We start from the raw sequence: 19,476 nt of genomic DNA on the forward strand, positions 1-19,476 counted from the left end.
GATGTAAAACTTTACTCTTACTTCATGTGTACTTAGTGCCATTGATTTTATTTCTTGGACAAGCTGAGAACTAATAGATATTCTTTGGGATATTTTGTGTGTTTTTTATTTTCCTTTTGCTGGGTAATTGGATTTTTTTTTTTAACTCTCTTTAAGGCCGTTGCCATTATTGCATTCACCTTGGATTTCTCACAAATCCTATGTAAGACAACTTAGGGTACTTTAGTTAAGTTGACTTTTACATTAAGTATAATTATTTATGAATTTGTGGACTTGATTCAAATTCAAATAAGTCATATATTTTCAAGGTAGACAAATTTCCACCTGTGTTAATGTGGTGCCTTCACTTTAAGTATAGCATTGGTACAGCACTTATATAAACAAAGCAACAGAATGCAGCTTTATGCTTTCACATGCTTGATTGATATTTTTCATTTTATCCTTAGGGTGCAAGTCCCAGCACTCTTAAGGAGTTTTTGTGAATGCTAGAAGGTCAGTAATTTGAATTATGGCCTGAATAAACACTGTTTGGTTCACTCGGTTTCGAAATCCCTTTATTTCCCTTGTTGTAACAAGTAACTAAAGTGCAAGTAAATTTTCTTCAAGGTGAATTTCTAATTTTGGAAAACCCCTTTTCAGATCAGAAATTAATTTGCAGACCAAAATCTCAAAATATGTTTTATCATTTGTATCTCTAATCTAAAACATGCTCTTAAAGACTCAGATTGATTTTGCCGAAGTGTTGTCGTCTTACTGTTAAAAGTCTACATGCGTACTCCACTTCTGAAATTGCAAATATTTGACCCAAGTGGGAATGCCTCCCCTTCCCTTACCCATGACAGACCTTGCTAATTACCTGTGGCATACTTTTCTGCCAAACCTTCGCAAATCCTCATCTGTGCTGCAGTCCTTATAAAAACTGCTCCAGGAAGCTATGACTGTTCGTTCAGAATTGGCAAATACGAAACCTAATTGCTATTACTACTCTTAATTGGTTTGACTGTGGTAGTAACTGAGTTCTTTGGATTCTCAGGGGTATCGGGATTTGAGAAAAAGATACATAAAATTTTTTAATGAAACAAAAATAGGGAACATTAAAAAAAATTTCCATATTGATTTGATCTATAACAGCTTTACTGATATCCTTCTAACATTTATTAAGTAGTAATAATAGGCTACTAATAAGTACCATTTGTGAACTGCCAAATATTGACCACCTGCTATGTGCCTAGCACTGTGTTAGATGCTTCACTTCATGATCTCATTGAATCCCTGTAAAGATTTGCAAGGTAGGTATTATTATCCCTATTTTATAGATGAAAATTGGAACCTAGGTATTTTAACATGTCCAGGGGCCTACCATTTGTCAGTGGTAGAGGCAGGATTGAGCTCATGTTCATTTGACTTTTAACATCTGGTCTTACTACCGTGTTGGTTTACTTCTCAGTTTATATGGTGGCTGATGGTTGTGTTTGTAATAGTGCAATGTAGGTGTTTGCTGATTGAGTCTACATAGAAATATGCTGCTCAACTCCATAGAGGTGTTTGCTGGTCAAGACTTTTATGTCTTTCTTGACTTCTCAGATAATCAACAAACTCTTTAAAATAATGGACATGTACTTAAAATTCTCGTAACACTGAAATATATAGCAGTGATATATATATGGTCAAAGCTTCTTTGAGATGTAGATACTGAGTACAGACATACTCAATAAGTTTTGACTGACTGATTTAATTTTAGACTTTCTTTAGAACTGGTAGAAAAATGGGAAATAATTTCTCTTTAAAGCCTTTGAATTTTTCAAACAATTTTCTGTCCTAGCTAGATAGGGAAAAGTAATTATGGTCAAAGAGGAAAAGGACATTCTGCTTTGTCTTGGGTATCACTAAACTACCATTATACTTGCCCATAATAAAACCGGTATTACAGACTTGTAAATGTTTTTTTGTGTTCTCAGCTGTAAAATGGGGATAATAATAGTGTCTGTGTTGTAGGATGGATGGGAGATTTAAATAAGCCAATGCATTGTAACTCTAGGAGCTAATCTTGATTCCCTTATTTTCTTCAACCCTAAGGTTTCTGTATATCAAGTCCTGTTGACTCTACCTCTTAAAATAATCGGAATCCGATCACTTCTCTTTATTTTGAATACTAACACCTCAGTCCAGGCAGCCTATTATCATTTCTTGCCTAGTCCATTGCAGTAGCTTCTTTTACTAGTCTCACTGCTTCCATTCTTACCTCTCACCACATAGCAACTAGATTGATCTTTTAAAATATAAGTCAATGTTTGCTGTTTCCTTACTTAAAATCCTTCCATGGCTTCCCATTATACTTACTATACATTTTAGATTCTTTATTCTGGTTTACAGATTTGATCTGGACTCTGCTTAGTTTTGCATCCCCTCCTTGCCCTATATGCTTTTGCTACACCGGCTCTCTTTCCTGTTTTTAAATACAGCAGGCTAAGTCCTACCTAGGTCCTTGGCTCCATCTTTTTCTCTTGGTCTGAGAAATGCTTTGTCCCTGTATCAGGTACATTTTTCTAAGCATACTGGCTAACCTTGAAGTCTCTTCCCTGCCTCTTTTTCCCTCTATTCTCTATATCAAGCTATGAGCAAATCCTGTTGATTTCACCTTTAAATATATTCAGAATCTGTTCACTTTTCACCAACTCTACCACAAACACTTTTGTCACCATCCTCTCTGTTTGATTTATTGCAGGAGCCTCCTAATTTGTCTCCCTATTTCCACCCTCTCTGCTCTGCTGTACTTTTCACCAAGCAGATAGACGGATGCTTTATTTTTTAGAAAACTTTTGGATTTGTAGAAAAGTTGGAAAGGTAGTACAGGGAGTTCCCATATACCCTGCATCCAGTTTCCCCTGTTCTTAACTTTGTATTAGTATGATATAGTTGTTACAGTTAATAAACCAGTGTTGATGCATAATATTAAGTAAGGTCCATTAAGTAAAGTTTTTCCAGGCTTCTTTAGTTTTGCTTATTGTCTTTTTCTATTCCTGGATACCACATTACATTTTCTTGTCATGTCTCCTTAGTTTCCTCTTGGCTATGGAAGTTTCTCAAACTTTGTGTTTGATAACCTTGGCAGTTTTGAGGATTACTAGTCAAGTATTTTGTAGAATGCCCCAGCACTGCAATTTATCTAATGTTTTTCTCATGATTAGACTAGCATTATGAGGAGTTCCCATTGTGCTTCAGTGGTAAAGAACCCAACTTGTATCCTCGGGGATGTGGGTTTGATCCCTGGCCTCGCTTAGTGGGTTGAGGCTCCGGCGCTGCCGTGAGCTGTGGTGTAGATCACAGACGCCGTTCGGATTCCATGTTGCTGTGGCTGTGGCGTAGGCTGGCAGCTGCCACTCCGATTCTACCCCAGCCTGGGAACTTCCATGTGCCGTGGGTGTGGCCCTAAAAAGACCAAAAAATAAAAATGAAAAATATACCAGTATTATGAGTTTTGGAAGGAAGACCACAAAAATAAAGTGCTATTTCCGTCAAGTCATATCAAGGGTATATACAGTCAACGTGTCCTTACGTCATTTAGTTCCCCCATTGCTTGTCTGAATCTGTCTCCTGTTATTCTCTACCTTCTCAGCCTTATAAATTCCAATTCCATCATTAGGTCCCGAGGTGTCTTGAACATACCAAAGCTTGCTTCTGCCTCAGGGCCTTTGTATCTGTTACTCCCTCTTCCACTGGATGGTCTTCCTCTAGGTAGCAGCATGTTGACACCCCTTATTCTAGTTTCTGCTCAGATGTCTCCTTATCAGAGAGATCTTCATCGAACACTAGGTAAAAAAATTACACATTATTCCCATTTTCTTTTATTTCCTACCTTGCTTTGTCTGTTCCATTTTATCTCTACATAACATGTATTTACTTTTTATTTGCTTATTGTTTTTCTCTCCTTACTGGAATGTTAGCTCTATGAAAACAAGAACTTCGTTTGTTCATTCCATTATCCTCAGCATCTAGAATGATGCCTGGCACATAGTAGATGCTCAACAAATATTTATCAATGAATGGCTATCCAAATTATTTTCTAGAAAAATTGTGCTAATTTATACTCCCTAAGCAGTATGCTGAAATGCTTACTTTGCAGTATCTTGTACAACATTGAATGTGTCTTTTAAAATGTTTGGTTGGTAAAAATTATTTCTTTTAAGTACATTTGATAATTACTGGTAAAGGAAAGCTTTCATATATTTTTGGTTTTAGATTTCTTTTTCTTGAATTGCTTCATTATGCTTTATAAGCTATTTTTGAATTGTATGTAACTATGAGTCTAGATACATTAGTAGTATAGTAGGTACATGAAAATAACTTATTTTACCTTCCTTAGGTTATCATAGTGACCACATCACCAAGTTCAACCTTCGTGCCCAACATTCTCTCCAAATCCCATAACTATGCAGCAGTCACTAAGCTTGTACCAACATCAGTCATTGCTTCCACAACCCAGAAGCCACCAGTGGTTATAACTGCTTCACAGTCCTCTCTGGTCAGTAGTAGCAGCAGTGGCAGCAGCAGTTCTACGCCGTCACCTATTCCTAATACAGTTGCAGTAACAGCTGTGGTTTCTTCCACACCGTCTGTGGTCATGTCAACAGTAGCACAAGGTAAGTGGTGATTTACCACGTAATTCTAGCCCTTTGGGGTATGGGAATTTTGAAGAAAAATTCATGAGTGTATTTTACTGCTTTGGGTGTAAAGTTCCCATCTGTTACATCAGAGATTGACCACTTCCTGTCTCCTAGTTTGCCAAACTAGTGGGTTAATCAGTTTTCTTATATTAATATGTTTACTCTAAGATTTTTTTCAAATGCACAACACCTAGTCACCTAGGCAATTATGTAGGTTAAATCTTGTCAGAACAAATTTCAAAGCATATACAAATATCTATAATGTAATGAAAATTTTAAGTGAGGAACTTGAAATTGTTTTACACTAGGTTCTTCAGAAGAAATATTAAGTATATAACCTCTTTAAAGTAAGTTACCCAATAAGTAGGATGATTTCAAGGATATGGCATTCACCTTTTCTTCAGTTTCCTAAGTTTTTCTGGATGGGTGGGTGATAGGAAGTATTGAAAGGCACTGAGGCTAAAGTGAAGGAAAGTTGCTGCTTAATAGCAAGGAAAGGAAATGTGGAAACCTCAGTTCCATGCCAGCTTAACTTGCTTGAGCTCTCTTCCATATCTTTGTGTTCCTCCTATGTAAAGGGCAGAGGGCACACTGAAGGAATTTTCTTTTTACAGGGCTAGTCAGTCTTAAGATGGGAATCAGGAGTTCCTGTCATGACTCGGTGGAAACGAATCCGACTAGTATCCACGAGGATGCGGGCTCGATCCCTGTCCTCGCTCAGTGGGTTAAGGATCCGATATTGCCAAGAGTTGTGGTGCAGGTCACAGATGTGGCTCAGATCCTGCATTGCTGTGACTGTGGTGTAGGCCAGCAGCTACAGCTGCAGATCTGATTCTGCCCCTAGCCTGGGAACTTCCACATGCCCTGGGTGTGGCCCTAAAAAGAAAAAAAGAAAAAAAAAATGGGAATCACAGGGAGCCATTTAATTATACAGATTTCATACCCATGATTGCAGTCTATCAAAGGGAGCAGAGAAACATTATAGTACAGTATTTAGTGTCTAGTTTTCATTGAATTTTACTTGCACAATAGATAGCTTAAAGTAGACTGAGACTTGGAAATACCCTGATTTTTTGGGGTGGCGAGGACTTCAACTTTACTTTTTTTTCCCCTACTTTTGGCGCCCCATGGCATATGGAGTTCCAGGCCAGGGGTCAGATCCAAGATGCAGTCATGACCTAAGCAGTGCCAGATTCTTAACTGGCTGTGCTAGGCCAGGAATAAAATCTGTATCCCAGTGCTTCCAAGATGCTGCCAGTCCCACTGTGCCACAGTGGGAACTCCTAGAAAGACACCCAGGAAAACTATGTGATTACTTAAAAAATTTTTTTAGTGAGTTTCTCTTGTGGCTCAGTGGGTTACAAACCTGGCTAGTATCCATGAGGATACAGGTTCAATCCCTGGCCTCACTCAGGTTAAGGATCTGTCGTTGCCGTGAACTGTGGCATAGGTTGCAGATGGGGCTTGGATCCTGCGTTGCTGTGGCTGTAGTGTAGGCTGGAAGCTGTAGCTCCAATTTGACCCCTAGCCTGGGAACTTCCATGTGCTGCAGGTGCAGCCCTAAAAAGAAAAGAAAAAAAATTGGAATAGAGATAATTTACAATGTTGTGTTAGTTTCAGGTGTACAACAAAGTGATTAAGTTATATGTATACATATATCCACTCTTTAATTTTAGAGTCCCTTCCCATATAGGTTATTACAGAATATTGAATTGAGTTCCTTGTGCTATACATTAGGTCCTTGTTGGAGATTATTTTAGTTTTTGTTTGAGATATCTAATTTAGATACGAGTGCTAAGAAATTAAGGCATTTTCTTTTAAAGAAGGTAAATATTTGTGTGAGCGGTAATGTACAAACTGCAAGTGTGATTCTGACTGCAGGGCCTCTTTTGCGGCTCCAACGTGGGTACCTAGGGGACAGGGCATTCATTGTGTCTCTTGGGGCCTAGAGACATAAACCGTTTTAAAGCTGATATAGCTGTCTCTGGCTATTCTTGTAGGGGCAGCTGGTGGTAGAGGGGGAAGAATCTTAGTAGCAATAACTTGGTGGATGACTCCATGTTTATAAGTGTAGAGATGGCTCCAAAGGTAGGGAGTGTAGGGGATTGTGTACAGTTGGTTCATTTGGTAGGAAGGAAAAGGAACTCTTTAATATTTGGAATATGGGAAGTCTTAAATTCTATAAGTGAGAATGCTTATTCTGAATTGGTTACCTGCAAAACAGGATAATTGGAAAATTTTTTTATTATGAAAAATTCTAGATGTACGTAAGTAGAGAGAACAGTGAAATGAACCCTATAATATGTGGCCATTACCCAGCATCAGGAATGAGCAACACATGGTCAGTCTTGTTTCATCTGTATCTGCTCTTTCCTTCTACATACTCCTGGCCTGGAATAATTTAAAGCAAATCCCAAATACCGTATAATTTTACCTATAAATACTTCAGTATGTACCGCAACTCACAATACCATTGTCACACCTAGAATTTTTAGCAATAATTCCTTCATATAATAAAATGAGTTAGCATCGAGTTTCCTTGATCATGTCATAAATTTCTTAAAAAATTAAGATCTAAAGAAGGTGTACACATTTATCGATATGGTTAAATCTTTTTAAACTTATAGGTCTTTCTTTTTTTTTCTTTTTATTGTTGAAGATTAGTCATTTTTCTTGAGTTTCTCTTAGTCCAAATCTTGCTGATTTTAATTTCATAGTGTGGTTTAACAAGTTCTCCTGTTCCATTTCAAGAAACCTGATCAGATTCAAGTCCTATTGTTTTTGGGGACATGACAACTAACAATATAATTATTGAACAGAATTTAAGATTCTTTTATGGTCTTTTGATTCTTAAGGTATTCTCAATAAGGCTATACAGTCAAATTACTGTATTTTAAAGTCACTTGAAATAATTTTTCTCTGGTTAAACTCTAATTTGGTGTACAGTTAGGCTAATAATATGTTTCATTTTGTTTTTGTGCATTACACTGAAAAAATTTTTGACCTAATGTTAATTATAATTACATAAAATATTTATATAGTTCCAAAGTCAGACCCACAAAATAAGATGTTCTGAGAAGTCAGCCCTTTCATCTGTAGTTCTTATACCCTGTTTTGTCTTTCCCTGATAGGAAATCTTTTTTCCCTTTGATTAGTTTTTAATTTATCCTTTCATTTCTTTAATATATAAACCAATATGCATATATTTTATCATCTTAGGTAAAAGGTAACATTTTATGCACACTGTCTGCACTGTAATGTTTGGAAGGAATAATTTTAAATTTGTGGTTATAAGTCTGGTGCTGGTATTATGGAAAAAAGGTGAGGGGCGTCCCCTTGTGGCTCAGCAGTACAAATCCAGCTAGTATCCATGAGGATGCAGATTTGAACCCTGGCTCTGCTCAGATGGTTAAGGATCTGGTGTTACTGTGAGCTGTGGTGTAGGTCACAGATGCAGGTCAGATCTGGTGTTGCTGTGGTTGTGGTGTAGGTTGGCGACGGCAGCTCTGATTCAACCCTAAGCCTGGAAACTTCCATATGGCATGGGTACAGCCCTAAAAAGCAAAGAAAAAAGAAAGAATGAAAGGAACAAAAGAAAAAAGGTGTTGGTTAGAATGTGTTTTATGTATATAGAAAGAAGTTATTTATTTATTTACTTACTTATTTAGTCTTTTAGCCAGATCCTTCACAGGCTAGGGATCAAAACCTGCATCCTCATGGACACTAGTTTGTTTCTTTAAAGCTGAGCCGGGGCAGGAACTGCTATTCAAGTTTTTTAAACCTAGAAGTATTAGTGGATTAAATAATCAGTAATCACTCTATCACAACAGCCCTTCCCATTTTATGTATTGCTGCCTTTTTACCTGTATGAATATTTTTCGTTCAGTTGGAGTAAAAAAACTTTATTCCATTTGCTGTCATGCTTTTTTCATGTACTATTGCTTCATTAACATTCTGCTATTTTTCTGTAATTAATCTAATTATTTTTAGTTCTATTTAATGTTTTTGTTATTATTGCATGATTTATTAACTTGTTCCCTTAATTTTAGATAGAGTATTTCCAGGTTTTGATATTATAGATTTAACTGTGGTGAACATCTTTGTGAATTGAATTGAGCCCTTTTTTCCTTTAGAACCAGCTCTGTAGCAGGATTACCAAGATAGAGGCTGGGACTTTTTTTGTAGAGTTTGCTAAATGCCACATTTTAGCTCCTTGAACTATTACCGTCTTAGAATTTTTCAATAGTGTATGTCTACTAATAGTGGTCCTTTTTCCTCCTATTTACAGCAAGGCAGGTAATACAGTTTCTAGGATTGAAAAAATTTTTTAATGCCATACTATTTAAGCAGTCAGTTTAATACTTGATTTTTTTTCCCCTTTAATCTCTGAATATAAGGTAAACCACAGGTAATATTCTTACAGTTTTAGATCTTCTTTCCCAATCATTTACATGACTTTGTTTTTTGATGTCTTTTGGGCTTCATTCTTTCTCCAGGGTTCATGTTAAAATTCTAAACTAAGTTTTTCATATTTATTCAAAATTACCAGTGTGGCTTAAACCATATGTAATTTCTCCAAATACAGACAATCACATTTGCTTCAATGATTTTCACAGCAGCCTGTACACTATTTGGCATTCAGGTATTTGATAAATTGTTACAGAGCCCCTGGATTGTTAATATCTAAATTGAGTTGCAAAATGTGATGAGTAATTGAATGATTACATAAATTTGCATTGACTGAGTGGTTTTTAGCAATAAGAAAATTTATCTCGTAAAACGAAAAGTCTGGAAGCAGGGAAGTTCCACTTAAATTATATAGTAGCTCACTGGAGCCATCAGGGAGTTTATTTTCACCTTTTTTTCTGTTTTCCTTGGTGTGTCAGCTTTTTTCCCAGGTAGATCCCATCATGGTTATGAGTCCAGCATTTCCATGTATCACATCCAGTTATAACAATGGGCACAGAAAGAAGAGAAGAGACCATTCCTTCTGTGAGCCTCTCTTAGAAAAGAGAAAACCTTTCCCAGAAGCGCCCAGAAGAAGATTCCCTTGGTGGTGTTTTTTGGCCACACCTGTGTCATATACTCTAGCCTAAACTAGTCCCTGGGGAAAGGGGAGGGGCCACCATGACTAGCTTGGATCAATTAGAAGTGGCCCGCTAGAGCTGCCTTGGTGCCTGCTCTCCCCGAAAGTATATGCCAGTGACCAGGATCTTTTGGGGGTGAAAATGGGGCTCTGTTAGGAAGAAGGGCAGAGAAGGGAAATTAGCCAAGCAACCAAGAGTGTATGTTGGCATTAGCTTGTTTTAATAAAATAGTTTTAGAACAATTGACTTTTAATTTGTTTGTATGCATGTTAGTGAGATTAAATTGGTTGATAAAACTGATCAGGTTATCCTTTTGCCAGGGGATGTCTATTTGTTGTATCAAATATGGTGAGGAGTGTAAGAATCTCCAAGGTATAGTTGTGGCTTTATGCATTTCTCCCTTTGTCAGATTTGTCTCATATATTTTAAGCTCTGTTACTAGGTGCAAGCACATTTAGTATTGTATCTTCCTGATGAATTCAGTTCCTTTTCACTATGAAACATTGTTCTTTTTCTCTAGTAACACACCTTATTTTGATATTTATCCTGATATTAATGTAGCTACTACAACTGTCCTATAATTAGGGTTTACATTATATTTTTCAATTGTTTACTTTTAACCCATCTGTTCCTTTGTATTTAAAAAACATCTCTTATGAACATTGTATAGTTAGGGCTTAATTTCTTATTTAATCTGACCGTCTTTACCTTTTACTGTTTTTGCTTTGTTTTGGCTTGTTTTTGTTTTTGTTTTTTTTTGTCTTTTTAGGGCCGCACCCGCAGCATATGGAGGTTCCCAGGCTAGGAGTCTAATCGGAGCTGGAGCTGCCAGCCTATGCCACAGCCAGAGCAATGCCAGATCTGAGCCTTGTTGTGACCTATACCACAGCTCACGGGAACGCCAGATCCTTAACCCACTGAACAAGGCCAGGGATCGAACCCGAAACCTCATGGTTCCTAGTCAGATTCGTTTCCACTGTGCCACAACGGGAACTCCCATCTTTACCTTTTAAATAAAGTGTTTGGGAAGTTCCCATTGTGGCTCAGCAGTAATGAGCCTGACTAGTATCCATGAGGATGCGGGTTTGATCCCTGGCCTCACTCAATGGGTTAAGGATCTGGTGTTGCTGTGAGCTGTGGTGTACGTCACAAATGCAAGTCTGATCCGGCATTTCTGTGGCTGTGGTGTAGGCTGGCAGCTGTAGCTCTGATTCAGCCCCTAGCCTGGGAACCTCCATGTGCCACAGGTGCAGCCCTAAAAAAGCAAAAAATAAAATAAAATGAAAAATAAATGAAGTGTTTGGCTCATTTATATTTAACATAATTATGAATATGATCAAGTTTGTCTACCATCTTTTTATTTCTTGTCTTCTGTATTCTTTGTTTTCTTTATCCTTTCTTGCCTTCTTTTGGATTTAGGTTTTTTTTTTTTAATAAAAAGGGTTCCATTTTATCTCTTTCTTTGGCTTATTAGTGCTGTTTTTTTTTTTTTTTTTTAATGTTGCTCTAGGGTAGGGTTCTCAACCTCCATATATGGATATTTTGGACCAGATAATTGTTTATTATGGGAGGCTGACTTGTGCATTATAGGAAATTCTGCAGCATTCCTGCTTTTTACCTACTAGATATGAGTAGCATACCCTCCTGTCATGACAAGAAAATATTTGTAGTGATTTCCAAGTATCCCAGGGCAAAAGGGAGAGCAGAATTGCCTTTGGTCAAGAGCTCAGCTTTAGAGTTTACATTATACATTTAAATTTTTTTTTTTTTTTTTTTTTTTTTTTTTTTTTTGTGCCTTTTCTGGGGCAGCTTCCATGGCATATGGAGGTTCCCAGGCTAGGCGTCTAATCAGAGCTGCAGCTGCCAGCCTACACCAGAGCCACAGCAATGCTGGATCCAAGCCGTGTCTGCAACCTACACCACAGTTCATGGCAATGCCGGATCCTTAACCCACTGAGCAAGGCCAGGGACTGAACCCTCCACCTCATGGTTCCTAGTCAGATTCGTTAACCACTGAGCCACGATGGGAGCTGTACATTTTTAATTGTAATAGTCTGTTTCCAATTCCAACTTCCTATTTTGTGTTAGAATTTTAGAATAGTATACTTCTATTTCTTCTCTCTCATCGTTGTACTATGGTTGTCATACATTTAAATTTTCTCTCTCATAAGCCCTACATTGCATTGCTATTAGTTTTACTTTAAATAGTCAATATTCTTTTAAAGAAATTACAAGAAGAGAGGGGAAAAGTCTTTTATATTTATCAACTTCATCTTGTACTTTTCCTACTCTAGTCCTTGGTTCAGCCATTTCTCCAAAGAGCTCCAGTTCCTTTTGGTGGAAACTGATCATTAGAATCTGGGTACTAGATCTATGCTCATTGCTAGGGTGCATGTGTGTGTCTGTGTATACATATGTACACAGTCACATACGTGCATCTGTATTCCTCCATGTTGAAAACTATGGGTCCATACGGATATGTCTGATTTCAAACACTGATTGTTAATTCTAGTTTTCTCCCTTTCCATTCCAATAGTGAGACGCCTGGCTTCCATTATCTTCCATTTACTTGTTTTCTCAGTTCCTCACGCTGTACTCATCTGTCACTGTTGCGGCTGTTGCCTGCACCTCCATGCGGATACTTTCCTCACTCCTTCAGGTTCTGACAGGCTGCAGACTTCTTCCCCCCACCTGAGTGCTCGTGCATCGCCCCTGTCACGCTTTTGTATGGATGTCTGTTTCACCCTGTTCAGCTCTGGCAGTGCCAGGCCACCTTCCTCCCAGGGGTCTTCTTCACCTAGTTTGAACTCTGATCCCAGCCCTTTTCCATGGACACCATCCTCAAGCTTTGGGACCCTGTGCTTGGTACCTCACATTCATGGAACCCCTCTTTATCTTACTTGGGTTCTGACTGTGCATGTGGTGCTGTACCCTGAGCTCCCCTACCATGTGCACCCTCCTCGTCCTCCTCGGACTCTGATTCCTATGCGAGGCCAGTCTCTGCACTAGTTTCTAACACCCCGTGCTTAACCATTCTTCTGCTTAGCTTCTCGTTATCCATCATGCTTCGCACCATCTGATGGTGTTCGTGCTAAATTGTTTGGGAATTGAAGAGCAGAAGGAAGAGGACCTTTTCTTTGTTAAAACAAAGATAGCATTTATTATAATTCGTAATGGTAGATTCATGTGATCCTTTGATTGTCTTCCCTTGAGGTGGGGACTGTTTCTTGGATACAAAAGAGTGTCCCCAGGATGCTGGCATAAAGTACGTGCTTAGTAAATTTTTATTGAATGAATAAACATCCAAAGAAATTAAGTACTTTAACAAGATCATATATAGCTATTACGAGTTTATGTGTTGAAGACATAATTTGAACACAATTCTTTGATTGTGAAGTCACGCTGACAACATTTACATCAAATCCACTTCCTGTGGAAGAGGATATAGAGAACATAGATTAATTAGGGAGTTACTCATGTGCACAGTTTACCTCAGTTGATATGAGAGTTCATTGTGAATGCAGTATAAATGTCAGTTTCTCAAAAAACGCACCAAAGTTAAAGTCTCCCAATAGTTGAAAAGTAATGTCTTTCAGTTGTATAACACTAACTTTATATTCAGTAAGTCATAAAATATTGGTGCTGAAAGGGGCTCCAGAGATAATCTAGTTCAGTACAGCAAAGCGGTATAGCATACATGTCACTGAATTCTAGCATTTCAGGGAGGGATGGGTGAGCCATGTGGGAGAACGAGTAAGTGATGTGAGCCTGCTGGGTGGTTCCGGCTGCTCCTTTCTTTTCCCTTCCCTCAACGTATTCCTCAGTCTGTGATTTTACCTGGTCCACACAGCAACACTCAGAGACTTAATACATCCAGGAAAATTCAACATATGCGAAGGCCGAGAGAGTCAGACTGACCTCTAAAGGTGTCTTCCTTATTTTTATTATTCCCCAGACACATTTTATATAACAATGTGATATTTAAAAATTTTTGTAATGCAATAGAATTGTCATAGTGAGGCTGTGGTAGAGGAAAGTGTGAAATAGCTTATTTGATAATTGGAACTAAATCATTAGGTTATTGACCAGTTTCTTTTCATTGTTTCAGCAGCGCTCAGAAAGTTGATAGGGTGAATTGTAGTCCAGGTTCTTTCTGGTAGGAGTATTAATTCACTTACAGATAATAGTCCTATTGTGTTGTTGATGAGAAGAATACTGCTGAAATATCTGGGAGAAGGAAGAATTTCAAACTCTGTCATCTTTAGTGAAAATTATTGGTACTCGGTGCCTATGCATGCTTGCTAAATTAGTACTGCACTGAAAAGAAGCGTATTAAGGAGTTTCCTTGTGATGCAGTGGGTTAAGGATCTAGTGTTGTCACTGCAGTGGTTCGACTCGCTGTCATGACGTGGGTTTGATCCCTGGCCTGGGAACTTCCACATGTTGCAGGTATGGCCAAAAAAAGAGAAGTGTCTTAAAACCTTCTATCGTGAGACTTTTTTTGCTGTGGATATACTGAGTATGCCTACCTTTCACATGATTATTTAATGACCCAACTCTCAAGAAACGATTATAGATTATTAGATATGAGATATAGAAAAGCTACTTTGCCATGCTAAATAATTCAAAAGGTGAATGTTTCACTGTGAGTTATTTAATCTAATGCCGTATTTAAATTGACTCCTTAGAACCTGAAAAGTACTATCTGAAAAACTGGATTATAAATAAGATTCAAAACTTAGTTTGCTTTGTTCTTTTATTTACAACGAGAACATTTATTTTCTAAGAGAAAAACCTATTGAGCAACAGGTGTGAGAACATTCTGCCTGGTACTTGTTTCTTTTGTTGTAACTTTTCACCAAGGGAAAATCAGCTTTTTTGAGTGATGTGATGACTCCTCCCTTGCACAGTTTGAGGACTAGATATCAGATATGTAAAATACTGTAACATACTGACACTATGTTATAATTATTAATGTGAATAATTACTCATAAGTATTCATGTGAATAATAATGGTCATTGTTTTATTGATTTATCTAGTTTTCAGCTATTACCCTGCATATAATAACCAGAAGTAACTTTAATTATGCTTTCCAATTAAATTTTCTTTTCTCTTACTTTTCTATAGGTGTATCTACATCAGCAATCAAAATGGCATCAACCAGACTTCCTTCTCCCAAAAGCTTAGTGGGTGCCCCAACTCAGATTCTTGCACAGTTTCCTAAACAGCATCAGCAGTCTCCTAAGCAGCAGTTACACCAAGTGCAGCAACAGACACAGCAACAGGTGGCCCAGCCTTCTCCAGTATCTCATCAGCAACAGCCTCAGCAGTCCCCTTTGCCACCTGGTATCAAGCCTACCATTCAAATCAAACAAGAGTCAGGTAAATGGAAAATATTTACAGGAGAGAATAATTCTTCCCCAATCACTTAGTTCTCTGAAGATTACAATCTGTATAGATTTACTTCTACATATGATTTCCTTAAGCACTAGAGGTTTTTTTTTTTTGTTTTTTTTTTTTTTTTTTTTTTTGGTCCTTTGTCTTTTTAGGGCTGCACCCATGGCACATGGATGTTCCCAGGCTAGGGGTCAAATTGGAGCTGTTGCTCCCGGCCTACTGCAGAGCCACAGCAACGCCAGATCTGAGCAGTGTCTGCAACCTATACTGTAGCTCACGGCAACGCCGGATCCTTAACCCACTGAGTGAGGCCAGGGATCGAACCCTCAACCTCATGGTTCCTAGTCGGATTCATTTCCACTGCACCACAGCGGGAACTCCTGCGGTAGAGTTTTAATTCAAAAATATATTTTGAGACCCTCCTGTTGGAAATACTTACATATAGAGAACTGGTGCTTGGGAATAGAGAGGGAGAAAAATCAGTTTGCACAGCAGAAAGAGGGTTTTTTTCAATGAATTCTCAGGAGAGATAAAGGAAGCTGAGGAAACAAACCCAGATTTTAAAACTATACCCTGGAGCCCATTAGGGTTTATGGGAAGTGGGCAGTGGAAAAATTAGTATTGGGAGTCTTGTTTTAGAAGCCATATTGTTATTTTGACATAAATTCGTCATGGGCAGAGGTGCTAAGATTAACAGACATGTTAAATAACTGTGTGCAGTAAAGAATTTTGTGGTTTAACAGTTTAGCAATTAATTGAAAGCATCTCTAGCACAGTGGAAACTCAGAGGTAGGAGTCAATTATTATAAGTTATTGAATCATAAAAAGTATTGAGTAGAAAGGCAGGTAGGATGGGCTTAGGTACGAGAAGATTAAAAAGCCTCTTAACATATTAATATCTTTAAGAAAACAAAATGGATTTTTTTTCCTCCATTGAATCTGATTTTACTTGGTGGTAGAACAGGACTTTGGGAGATACTGACATTTTCAGTTTTGTTTTTTTGATAGGAACATTTTATTATTTTTTTGGGAAATACAATTGACATTAACTTTAGGTATGGCATAATAAGTGGATATATGTATATATTCCAGGGTGATTACCACAAAAAGTTGACACCATCACCACACAGTTACAATTTTTTTGTGTGTGATGAGAACCTTTAAGATTTACTCTGTTAGGAACTTTGAAATCTACAGCGCAGTGTTGTTCACTACAGTCACCGCGCCGCACCTTTCATCCCCAGCTCTTGTTTATTTTATAACTGGAAGTTAGCACTTCTTGACCACCTTCCTCCATTTCACCACGCCCCACCTCCCGTGCCTCTGGAAACCCCAGTGTGTTCTCTGTAGTGTTTTGTTTTGTTTTGAAGATTCTACGTGTGAGTTTATACAGTATTTCTAGAGGTTTTTTTCAAGTATTTTTGACCTGCAGTTTCTTTTGATTAGTGTTTGCACAGGTATAGCTTTTGTTATCCTTTTACTTTCAACCTACCTATGCTTTTGTATTTGAAGTTAGTTTCTCGTAGACAGCATATAGTATGGTTGTGTTATTTTAATCTGCTCTGCCAGTCTTAAGTGTAAATGGTGTAGCATATAATTTAAAATACAGAAACTAATTATTGTTGATATTGTAGGGCTTATATGCCATTTTATTATTGGTTTGTTTTTTCCGTTCCTCTTTTCTTGCCTAACTGGTTTTACTGGAAAAGTTTGAGTATATTATTTTGTCTGTTTTTCAGTGTTTGCTGATGGCATTATAATATACATGTGTAATTTATTATATTGACTTTTTACTCTATATTTGAAATAATTTTATCTTTCTAATAAAGAAGGGAGATTTCAACATCTCTAATGTTTGTTAACATATAATACTTCCAATTTCTGCAATGTTCTAGTTTCTAAGGTCTGTTTTGCTGTCATTTTTATTTTTATTTGTGAATCAATTATTTTGCTTTATTTTATTTTTTGCATAGAGAATACATTCATCAAAAAATGAAAAGTGTAAAAAGTGATACAGTAAATACCTTGTACTCTGTCCAGTTTTCCCTAACCATTAAAAAAAAAAGTCTTAATTTCTTGGGTATTTTCAGGGTCTCTGCATATACAAACAAATTTAAATTTGAATTTTTACCCCTTCTCTGTGTTTGCACAGATGAAGAATATAATGCCCGCAGCTTGCTTTTTTTCCCCTCCCTTTTTGGAGATCTTTTCCTGGGGCGGTGGGGGTTGAGGGGAGGGTGCCTGTGGCATACAGAAGTTCCTGGGCCAGGGATCGAACCCATGCTGTAGCTGTAACCAGAGCCATAGCAGTGACAACATCAGATCCCTAATCCACTGAGCCACGAGGGAACTCTTCTTGGAGATCTTTATAATGCAGTCAGTACATAAAATTAAATTGCTTTTTCATTCTATAGTAGATGTACCATAATTTGTATAACTAATCAAGGTTCTTTCCAACCTTTTGAGGTTTTTTCCAAACAAAACTGCAATAAACAAGACTACATAGTCATTTGGGATTTCTCTTAAGTATATCCGTAGGATACATTCCCAGGAGGTTGATTCCCAGGAGTATGTCAAAAGATAAAAGAATTAGAAGTTTTTGATACATATTAACCAGATTTTCTTCTGTAGAGATTTTCAGTTTATAGTCCAACCACTAAATACATTAATCCCTGTTTCCTCACAGTGCCCTGTTCCTGCCACTATATCATCAAACAATTAGATTTTTGCCAATTTGATTAGGGTTGGCATGGTGGTGGGCTGAAGGGAGAGCATAGTTTTGTTTTCATTTTTCTTACTTAAAATTGAGCAACTATTTTTATGCTTCAGAGCTTTTTGAATTTCATTTGTTGCATACTATCTGTATTCACTGTTCCTTCTTCTACTGTGATCTTTTTCTGATTAATTGCTAAGAATTCTTTCTTTTTTTAATTTTATGACTGTACTTGCAGCATATGGAAGTTCCTGGGCCAGTCTGACCAAAGCTGTGACCTGTGCTGGCAACACCAAATTCTTTAACCCACTGTGCCAGGCCGGGGATTGAACCTGCACCTCTGCAGTGACCTGAGCTGCTATGGTTAGATTCTCAACCTGACAGTGCACCACAGTGGGAACACCGCATTTCTAGGAATTCTTTTTTTTTTTTTTTTAATGGCCAAGGGTTCAGCATATGTAGGTTCTCAGGCCAGGGACTGAATCCAAGCCACCGTTGCAGCAGTTCTGGGTCCTTTAACCCACTGGGCCTGGCTAGGATCGAACCCACACCTCTGTAGCAGCCTGAGCTGCTGCAGTCAGATTCTTATTTAACACCATGGCAGGAACTCCCAAGAATTCTTTATGTTTCAGGGTAATTCGTACTTTATGTGTTTCATAGTTTGAAAAGATTTTCCTCTCAGTTTATTGTTAGTTGACTCTCTTTCCTGGAACTTTTCCTATGCAGATAGATCTCTTTTGTTTTTATATAGTTAAATTTATCAGTGTGGTCTTTACTGCTTCTAGCTATTTAGTCACAGTTCACATTTTTCACATGTAAGTGTTGGAAGTTATCCTAGTTTGAGATGTGGATAATATTGTGTATCGAAGTTTTGGAAAAATTGATCTGTACTTTTCTTCTTTGTGTGCAGTCTTTGTCAGGCATTAGTTTCAATGGTATATGTGCTTCCCAGAAAGAATTGTGAAGTTGTTTTTTGTTTTTTTGGCCTAGCCTCTGACATACAGAAGTTTCTGAGCTGCTGGAGTGACAATCCCGAGTCCTTAACTGCTAGGCCAGGGAACTCCAAGTTTTCCTTTTTTAAAATGCTCTGGAATTTAGTTTAGAAGACAGCTTTATTGAGATAGAATCCACATACCATTCGATTAACCCACAAAAAAAGGTAGTTAGTTACATCTCAGTGGTAATTAGTATATTCTGAAATATGTGCAGCCATCACCACAGGTAATTTTTAGAACATTTTCATCACTTTTAAAAGAAGCCCTGTTAGCATTTGGCTATTACTCCTTAATCGCTATGACAGCCTCTCCAGCCCTAAATAACTACTAATGTACTTTCTATCTCTAGGTCTCTATATTCTGGATTTTTATGAGTGGAGTCATATAATATGTGATCTTCTGTAACTGACTTCTTTTACTTAACAATGTTTTCAAGGTTCATCTATGATGTAGCGTGTATTAGTACTTCATTCCTCTTTATAGACAAATAATACTACATATTGCTTATCTACTCGTCTGTTGATAACACTTGTTAGTCTTTGACTTTTTGATTCTAGCCACCCTAGTTGGTGTGAAGTGTTATTTCATTGTGGTTTTGACATACACTTTTCTGATGACT

General features: G+C 37.6%; 1 protein-coding gene across 50 annotated transcripts in view; it reads left to right on the forward strand.

Moving 5' to 3' along the window:
- The window catches only part of EMSY (EMSY transcriptional repressor, BRCA2 interacting), an 87,947-nt gene that overhangs the window by 24,779 nt on the left and 43,692 nt on the right, over positions 1–19,476 (forward strand). For all 50 annotated transcript variants that reach the window (XM_005667141.4, XM_084975282.1, XM_005667144.4 and 47 more), the window contains 2 exons: positions 4,364–4,640; positions 14,880–15,134. In XM_005667141.4, coding sequence (XP_005667198.1) covers positions 4,364–4,640; positions 14,880–15,134 — 532 coding nt within the window. The remainder of the gene's footprint in view (positions 1–4,363; positions 4,641–14,879; positions 15,135–19,476) is intronic.

Source organism: Sus scrofa, chromosome 9 (genome assembly GCF_054392235.1).
Source record: "Sus scrofa isolate SSC_HxYL_T2T_F1_AM1 chromosome 9, Sscrofa_HxYL_maternal_Yorkshire_Landrace_v2.0, whole genome shotgun sequence".
NCBI lineage: Eukaryota > Metazoa > Chordata > Mammalia > Artiodactyla > Suidae > Sus > Sus scrofa.